At 30.9% G+C, this 9,953-nt stretch overlaps 1 protein-coding gene across 1 annotated transcript; it reads right to left on the reverse strand.

Annotated features, from left to right (window-relative positions):
- Positions 1-943: 943 nt before the first annotated feature.
- LOC107866977 (mannan endo-1,4-beta-mannosidase 7) lies at positions 944-5,832 on the reverse strand. The gene is made up of 5 exons (XM_016713046.2): positions 5,361-5,832; positions 4,398-4,592; positions 3,517-3,639; positions 2,199-2,401; positions 944-1,615 (listed from the first exon to the last, which is right to left on the reverse strand). The coding sequence occupies exons 1-5, from the start codon at positions 5,676-5,678 to the stop codon at positions 1,192-1,194; spliced, it is 1,263 nt and encodes a 420-aa protein (XP_016568532.1). The 5' UTR covers positions 5,679-5,832; the 3' UTR covers positions 944-1,191.
- Positions 5,833-9,953: the final 4,121 nt, after the last annotated feature.

Raw genomic sequence — 9,953 nt, forward strand, 5'->3', positions numbered from 1 at the left:
TTCTGTAAATACCCATTAAAAAATAAATTAAAATCGTATCGTAGAGTTTGAATTGTGACTTCTTGAACATATACATTTAATACTATCCGTATCTCCTATTCAAAACAAGTAACATAAATTGATCAAACTTACAAATTTGCCTGAATTTAATTAAATATTGATGGAAAAGAATCACAACTATGTAATCCCACTCCTAAAATCTTGACTTAGGTAGAACATAAAAAAAATATGCAACTATCAAAGATGGGTTATGGGACCATCATATAAAAACATTAAATTATGCTTGCTTGTGAATCACATCTTCCCAATTAAAGTAACTTAAAAGTATAGTGGCATGCTTACGGCCTTAAAAAAATTCAAGTTATCTACGTTAATAGGTAGTCGAACATTATTTCGTTTTCGCGATGTATTTTTAAGTCATCATAAATAGGTAGAATAATTCCTTAAAATATATAACATGTAAAATGTATTGTTAACAATAACATACCCAATGCAATAAAAAAGGTATGGTGTTCATAGACCTAAACTCTAGGTCAAAGGTAGAGCATTTATTATTCGGTGTTCATTAACCTAAACTCTAGGTCAAAGGCAGAGCATTTATTTCGAATAATAGTTCGTCACACTGCCCACTGGATAAGGGTAGCGTCATAGACCGTCTCTGTGGCTTAGAGTTGTTTCATGAGCAAGGGGGCTAAGCACATACACGTTTCCTTCGAAACCTGACTTTATCTTCAACTACCAAAAACAAAGCGAAGGAGAGCCACTTTTTTTTATAGTATAGAGTAGCACTAAAATTTCAAGCGCTCCTAGCGGTATGGATAAAAGTACTTCCTAGATTATACTATTCAATTCTCAGCTTCAAGAGAAAGACAGTCTATGCTAAAGTAATGCAAATAAAAAAAACAACAGACAATACCAAAAATAATAAATAATAGCCAAAAAATACTACAATAAAATACTATTATAATCAACCTACACAAAATACAAATAGTAACTGTTATCAAAAAATAAGAGTAATACCACGACTACTAAAATAGACAGCAAGCCAATATCCTGCTACTCACTAACTAGTATGTTACAAAAACATTACCTAAAACTTATTTTCCTAACGTAAAACTATAACTCAAGTCTATAAATCCATTTCTAGGATATATTGAGGTTAATCCATCTCTAAGTTCAATTAATTTCTCTTCAATTTCTATGATTATACCTTTCCCTAGCTCTATTCCACTTCTCTATATTCTTCAGCCTTGCATACATTTTCCTAATCTTATTAAGCCTATTGGACTGCTGGACAATTATATCAGTAACAGAGGGACACTCACTAAATATTATCTCATATCCATCTCTATATGAATCCATTCCTTCAGCCATAAGTTGCCAGAACATCCCTCCGGCCGCCGCCCCGCCACCACTAGCTGATCCATATATAGAGGAATATACAGTGTTGAACAGTGTGTCTCTCTTCTCTGGTGTATAGCCAGGGCCTTTGGATGTTTTACCAAACTCAGCAAATATAATAGGCTTGTTGAGAATTGATTGTGCATCTTGAATGTGGACACTGAGCCAATTGGTTAGGAAATTAAGTTGCGCTTCGTCATCTTGACCGGTCAACCTACATACACAATCATGTAAAATTTCACGACGTAATGGATATCGATCTACCTTAGTAGATCATTTGTATGGATGTAGAAAAATAAGTATTTTAGATGAAATAGAAATATCTCTTTTTCATTTCTATTTACCCAATCAACGTATGTAAAGAATCATGTAGAATTTCGCGACGATGGACGTTTGATACGATAGAACTCATTTTTCAAATATAAATTTCCCCTTCAGAAAATCATTTTCAGGTGTTTTGATACCAAATAAGTAACACAGACATTATTAGTTTCAATCATAATACGGGCAAAATTCAGAAATAGCATACTTATCCTCCTTAATTATGAGTCTCATAATTACATAAAATAGCAAGTTGTATTTTATATTTTCGCAAACTGTTGCTACAAAAATATAAATACATATGATTTTTACTGCTCTTATGATCGAGATGCATTTTGCATTTTTGCAAACTTGCAACAAAAATACAAATACATATGCTACAAAATATAATTTGATAAAAGTATTGCTATTTTTTATAATTTAATACTTAAATATGCTTTTTTACATATTATTTTTCCCTTTTTAGATATACGTACCATTGCTCAGGGTATGAGTGGACAGTGGCAAAATCAATCTGTGAAATTTGATTATTTGTAATGAAGTCTGTCCCCACTTGAAAGTTTGGATTAAATTGCAGCTTTTGAGCATCTGAATATCCATAAAATCCTTCTAGTCCAGCTTCTACTAGGTGATTACTGTCTATGGATTTAATGTATGATGCCATTTCACTAATCCAAGCCTGTAAACACAAGTACAATGATGATAAAATTCATTTCATCTTAATCGCAAAAATTAGTCATCATAAACACTTCATCCAACGCTATAATAGAATTTCTTAGTTAAAAAAACAGAATTTTTGAGCCTAAACTCATAATCGGAATTAAAACTCTCAATATATGTGTTCGGACGTCACGAGCACCCACGACCTTTAAATTTTGATTCCACCACTTAAAATAATCCCTAAATCTTGAATTCGCCACTAATACTATGGTATTATTATGTGGAAAAATGGACTCACTACCTAACTTAGAACAGTGCCAAAGTAGGTAAGGATTCACTGCCTAATCCTACTAAGCTAATTCACAAGAAAAACAGGACTTTCCACTAAAGTTTACCCAACATCCAACTGCAACAATGAGTGGCTGAAAATAACTTGCATTTTGGCATGAAGTTGTCTTCATGTGGAAGAACAATGCACATATAATAATAGTAAAAGTTGAATATTACTGTAAATAAAGGTGGTTTCAGAATTGAATAATGACTTTTTAATGTCAGAAAAATCGATTTTTTGAATAAATTATTTATATGTAGATTATGTAATACATATACAATTTTAGCTAAAGTTATTTGATTCTGTCAGCCTCATAGCTAAAATTCTAATTCTGCCTCTGTCCGTAAACTCTGTGTATGCATCTTTAAAATACGAGCCATTTGAATTGCTGGCCCAGTAGTTATAATCCCTCCATTCAAATTTCTTTAACTTTGTTTGAATCGAACAATTTTTTAAAAAAGAAAATGAAAAGTTCTTAAAAATTTACAGTTTTAAACATGTTAGAGCATTCGTATGGCGGCTATGAAACTTTTGAAACCCATGAATTTAGACATGCCATAGCATGTGTGTGTTTATAAAAGCCTCTCATCAAATGAAAAAATCAAATTTAGAAGTAAGTCAATTTTTTTTTAAACAACTAAAAAACAGATGCTTGCAATATTATATTGAAACAATAAGTAACTAGCCATCATTTTTCTTCTTCACCTTATTAATAATTGACTTTTAGGCAAAACAAAGAAACATAGGATTTAAATTGTTAGTTTTCCAAGGCAAAGAGAATAAAGAAATTGAAGTATTATTACCTGCATAGTATTTCCAGATTGATCAGAATTACATCTGGGCTCATTCATAAGCTCCCAAGCCATTATGGTTGGATCATCCTTGTATGCTACTCCACTTATGCTGTTGGTTCTTGTTAGAACTGTCTGTTTATCATCATCACATAATTAGCGCCCGTTTTGCCATGAAAACAAAATTTTATCAGTTGAAATTGAAGTTGGAGTTATGTTTGACCATGAATATAAATTAAAGTTATTTTTGAAATTTTGTGAGAAAAATAAGAGTGAAAAAAGTTGAAACAAATTTTTCTTGTTTTCACTTTTCCAAAATACAATTCTAAATTATGTTTAGAATTTTCATGGCCAAACACGTGATTTTTAGTTTTTTCACTGAAATGAAATAATTTTTTGAAAAAAAAGTGAAAAAATACTCATGGCCAAACAGTTACTTAATAGTTTATAAAAAAAGAAATCATTTAAAAAAAAATATTATTTCCTCTATTTCAATTTTTGGGGTCAAATTAACTAAAGTTCGATGTGAACTTGAATATAGAATCCTTACATTTGTTGGAATAAGATTTACATAATTAGAATCAACATACTTATAAAATATAATCACAATTGTTAACAATTCAAAACACTTCCTCGACTGTCCAAATTATAACCAAGACAAATAAATTGATACACTTGATGCCTTCCGAGGATTGAATTAACAAATGTCCGACGTGGACTCGGACATAGAATCTTCAAATTTGTTGAAATAAAATTTACATAATTAGAATATACATACTATAAATCAAAATAATTAACAATTCAAAACACTTTCTTTGACAGTCCAAATTATAACTAAGACAAATACATCGATACACTTTATGTCTCAAATAATTTTAATTTGTATAACATACCTTAATATGGTTTTTGAAGTAGTCCTTAACAACAGAGTTTGTGAAGAAATCATCCTCAGACGATAAAGATCGTCCCTGACCATTTGCCCAATCCACATATTGTTTCTTTCCTCCAAAGTCATTATAGTTGTTAACCAAGCTCAGGATTAACTTAATCCTATTTTTCCCAGCTTCATAAATTGCAAAATCCAAACCCTACCAAAAATTTTTTTTTTAAAAAAACATATATTATACCTCATTAAATCAGAGTATAATTACAACATTCCTAAAGCAGAACAAAAATAAATTAAAATTAAAAAAGGGCATAGATTTTAGAAAAAATAAATAAATAATTAATCTGATTTTCCTCCATTTGTCTTGAGCCTTGCCAGACAAAATTAAGCAAATAGGAACTCCATGGCTTTTAGGAAGGTGCAGTCTTACGGATTCAAGACGTGGAAGCAAAATCTTGTAGAAATATAGTACAACCTACGTACAATAGAGCGAGCCTCGTGGTCCAAATCTTTCCTACACACCTTGCATAGCTGAAGTTTTAATATACCGGAGTGTCTTTTATGAACCACGTAGTTCGAATAAACAAAATTAAATCATGCACGATAAATAAATCTTCCCCTGTTTTAACGAAAGGACATCGAAATAATAGGCACATTTCAAGCAGCTCAATTGGAACGAATAAAATGTTCCATTAAAATGGATCGAGCCAATAGATAATTGGCTGAATTTCCTACTTCTAAGACTCTAGTATTAAAAAAAAAAAAAAAAAAGAATCCCATTATATTTCTGATGAAACAATCTAGATACGAATACGAGTACAAACATCACCATACAACAACAACATACTCAGTGTAATCTAAGGAGATTATTAAGCACCCGGTCCAAACCACTATGTCAAATGAGTCCGGCTCATGACAACTAGTCCGAACACCATGATCATAAATATATACTAAAAAAAGTTTGGAATACCTGAAACATATTTTCATTGTAATAACCAGGAGAATACTGAAGAGGTGAAGAACCAGCATCACTAAAAGCCCAAGTTCTACCAACAGTAAGGCCATGAGTAGCAGCATTTTGAAGAGTAGAAGAAACTTTATCTCTCTGTGATGGGTCAGAGCCAATTTGCATTAACCAATAAGCATTGAATCCATTTGCATAAAATGGACTCTCATTTAACATAAAATGTACCCCTTCTGTTTTTATAAATCCATCACTAATTATCTCATTTGATCTAACATGTTGGAATAAGTAGATGAAATACAAGAAAATAACTAATAGTTTCATCTTGTTAAAACTGATCTTAAATAAATAGAGAAAAAAGTTCCATGGAAGTTTTAATTAGGTAAAACTGTTTATATATACTAGTCCAAGTCATGCGGATCCTTGACCATTGGACAGTTTGTCACATGTATTGGTCCAGTAATATTTTTCCTTTATTGATTAATTATTAATTTTAGTAGGCGTTTTGCAATATGTATTAAATACAATTATTTAATTTGGTATTTACGAATTTGCATGGAAAGTGAAGTTGTTTTTGGCTATATTTTTTTCCAAACGAAAGAAATGGAGCATTTTATTTGGAATTATGAAGATGGAATTGAAAAATAAGTTATAAGTTATTTTTAAAAAGGAAAAGGATCCAAAATATATTTAAATTTTGATAAAATTTATTATAACATAAGTGAATTTTGCGATGATTTTATGTTCCTCTAAATTATTCATTAGTGTATTTTAGTAACGTTTATAAGCTAAGTAATAAATAAATAAAATTTATTAATAAAAAAATTAATGTAAATAAATGTCTTTAAAATACAAAATAAATAATTTAATGGGGGTCATAATACGCTAAAAAATAGTCTAGAAGAACTATAGGACCTTCACAAAGTTCATACATATTATAATAAATTTAATTAAAGTTTGAATATATATCAGACTATTTTTTCTTTTTTAAAATTTGGATCCAACATGATTTTAAAATAAAGTAAATCTTTATTAAAGAAAGTGAATGATTTTTATCGACAAACGAGTCCTTCGTTTTGTTATGTATGATAAACTTTAATTACTTGAAAAGTACTTCACATTTTTAATCTCGTTGCTTATAAATATCCATAATCTTCAAAATTATTAACTATTCTTCTATTTAGTTATCAATTTGTTAGCTAAACTTCAATTGCTACTCTATATTTGAAGGTGACATGACTTTAAAATAATTTATAATAAAACTTTTCTCGTAAAGGAACCAAACACACTTCCTTTACTAAATTGGAGGCTAATGTATCGAATCTTCATAAATGATACTATTCTTCTTTTTTTAGTTTTATTTTACGCTCCTTGCTAATGAAAAGCAAAAGAAAATACAATCTTAATCTGTGATCAATATTCACCATTAGTTAATTAATTAGGAAATTGAAATTTTTTGTAATATTGAAAATATAAGTTGTGTATTTATGTAATTTTTAGTAATTATATTGCTTTGAATTGTCCTTTATTTTATCTCACTGCCTATGTGGAAAATAAAGAACCTTAAAAAATTTTCATGATAGAATATTTGAGCCATGTGCACACCATTCTTCGAATAATATATTTATAAAATTATATTGGGTATATATTATTGGTGTTATAATTATAGATATAAATGATAATTTCATTAAATGTAACCATACAAACTAGGTAACTGATATAAATGATTAACTTAAATGACATAGAAAACGTTAAATAATTAACAACTTAAACTTGCACGTTACAATCATAAATGTTATGTACAATAATGATTTTTGATTCATTTTTGGTATTAACGTAATGACTTCCTTTTTCTTCCGTCTTTTTCACAAAAAAATACCTGTAATCGATAAAAAGTAGCTATCACTATACAACCCATCGAAGGAGCCATGTTCTCAGTAATAATAATTCATTACATATAACTTTCAAAATTTCTAGCTCATAGTATTCATCTAGGAAAAAATAATCTTATATTCAGAGCAGATTCAAATTTTAAAGTTTATGAATATCTATATTAATTTTAAGTTAATATCAAAATAATAATTAAATTTACAGTCAAATATTTTTAAATATTTCATAAATTTTTTAGTATAATAGTTCAACTTTTTTGAGAAGCCCAAAGAATATGAATGTTCTATCATTGTTTCAATTTTTTAAGCCGATGAATTTTCCGTTACATTAAATTTCATTATTATGTATGAAAAAAATATACATGATCTAAATAAAAATAATTAATATCATGTAAAGGCTGGAACCACCAATATTTGTTGATTACATCTAAATATCTTATCAATGTACTTTATTATTATTGATAAGTATAATTGAGGTGAAAATGCAGATTATTTACTTAGATGACAAAGAGTATACAGAAAACACATGTTGTATTATTATTGACTTAATATAATGGAAGACATGTCATGATGATAGGTCAGTTCATGGTCCACTTCGAAATTGTGATGGCCACATTTCCCTAAGTTTTTTTTTTTTTTTTTTTTTGATAATCAAAAGAGATGTATTAAGAAGGAATAGTTACGTAGGAGATAGTTTGGTTCAAGAGCAAAAACCTTTGAACTATGCCCATAAGAAAGTACGAGAATTTTTCTCACATTAGTAGTACCAACTACAATTGTCCATACATTTTGGGGTATAAAAGGGGAAAGAAACAAAAATATTACAAAGACTTAGTTGTTTCTTCCTTGCTCCATATTTAGCCAAGGCATCAGCGACTAAATTTTCCTCCCTATAGCAATGTTGAATTGTTGTTGGTCCCAACTTTCCTAATAGTAATCTGCATTCATGGAGGAGAGGGTTATAAACAAGATTTTCCTGTTGGAGCATCACAATTATTTCTTCAGAATCAATATTAACATGAATTGAAAGCAAACGATGCTGCAGTACAAGCTGAAGACCTTGAACCAGGGCCAACAGCTCCATCAAATTGTTGGTAGCATAAGAAAAATGTTGGGCAAACCCCAGTCCCCAGTCCCCATTGGAATTCCTAACCATACCTCCAACGCCACCATTATCAGGGTTACCCAAACAAGAACCATCGGTGTTGAGTTTATAGGTACCTCGCGGGGAGGTGTCCAAGCAATGGAAATGGAAATCTTAGTAGGGAGAGCGGTCTGATGGGTGAGGTGAGCAAATTCAGTAGCTTCTACATAAGCTTGGGTGAAGGAAGGAGATAAGCACTTATTATTGAAGAGGTTTGAGTTCATGTTCTTTCAAATAGTTCAAAGACAAAAGGGAAGAAGAGTAGACCAAGAGAGAGAACTATCAAAGCTTGAATGTTGAAGCTACTTAACAGTGTTGAACCAATGTGCAGGGTGAAAGGAGTCTAGGGATAAGGAGAGTTCACCCTTAGCTTGTAGAGTTTGACCCGGTCACTCCAGAAGAAGGTAGTTTGAGGACACTCAAAGAAAAGGTGAGGGATGTTCTCCAAAAGGTGAGTGCAGGAGGGACAGGAAAGGGAAATGTTGATACCTCTATGAGCAAGCGTAGCTATAGTGGAGAGGCTATTATGGCTCAAAAGTCATAAGAAGCACTTAATCTTATTAGGAATAGGTGCTTTCTAGATACACTTTCAATGAGAAAGAGCAGGTCCAGGACCATTAATCCTGGATAGCAGAAGGTGGTAAGCAGAAGCACAAGTAAATGATTCATTAGCAGAAAAAAGCCATCTAGGGGAGTCGGTGTTGATAGAAGGGTCAGACCTAAAAGTATTATAAATCTTGCTTGAAGCGAAGCAGGAATATGGAAAGGGAGAGAGTCTAAGGATAGCACCCCGTTAAAAAGATATGAGGCAAGTTAAGGTGGCTTGGGGTCAGGCAAGGGGCCTGAATAAGAGATGAAAGAGTAGGGAAAGAGGGAACCCAGTGATCATGCCAGGTATCACTTTTTACTTATAGATTGAAATAATATAAACTTTAATATATTTTTCCATGATATTTTGTCCTTCGATTATTTTTTGTCTAGATTATCTTATTGTAGATATTATTTTATTTTAAGTCGGAGGTTATCGAAAATAATTTTCTTATTTTATTTCTGAGATAGTAATATATACTGCACACATTTGCCCCTTCCAGACCCCCACTTCATGAGAATATTATGTTGTTATTATTTGTATTTTTTTTCTTGGTAAAATGATCTTCTGGACCCCTGTATTGTGTCAGTTTTGTAAGTTGGACACTTCTACTTACATGTTTGTCATGTGGACCTCTGAACCCACCAAAAAGCAACATTTTAAACACTTTTTGGGTGAGTGTAACACACTCTCCCACGTAAGCTGCCATATCAGCTGTCACGTGTGCCACGTCATTTTTATATATAAAAAATATTACATATTAAAATAAATAAATAAAAAGAAACCCCCTCCTCCTCTTCTTTCTCTCTCTTCTCCCATTTCTTTCCATTTGTTGTTCATCTTTCTCCATTCTTTTTCCCAATTTTTTTTTTTTGCTGTTTTTCTTTCTTCATTTTTTTTTAATAAACGAACTTTTTCCATGGTCACTTTCAATACACACCATCACACACACTCACAATGAGCTTCCAACAATCATC

This window comes from Capsicum annuum, chromosome 4, assembly GCF_002878395.1.
Source record: "Capsicum annuum cultivar UCD-10X-F1 chromosome 4, UCD10Xv1.1, whole genome shotgun sequence".
NCBI classification, from domain to species: Eukaryota; Viridiplantae; Streptophyta; class Magnoliopsida; order Solanales; family Solanaceae; genus Capsicum; species Capsicum annuum.

What these genes read in the sequence shown, in the direction of transcription:
- LOC107866977 (XM_016713046.2), bottom strand. Translation starts at nt 5,678, where the DNA reads ATGAAACTATTAGTTATTTTCTTGTATTTCATCTACTTATTCCAACAT. An exon ending in ACAATGAAAATATGTTTCAG is followed by an intron (nt 4,593 to 5,360) that starts GTATTCCAAACT and finishes AATTTTTGGTAG; the next exon opens with GGTTTGGATTTTGCAATTTA. An exon ending in AATCTGGAAATACTATGCAG is followed by an intron (nt 2,402 to 3,516) that starts GTAATAATACTT and finishes TTGTGTTTACAG; the next exon opens with GCTTGGATTAGTGAAATGGC.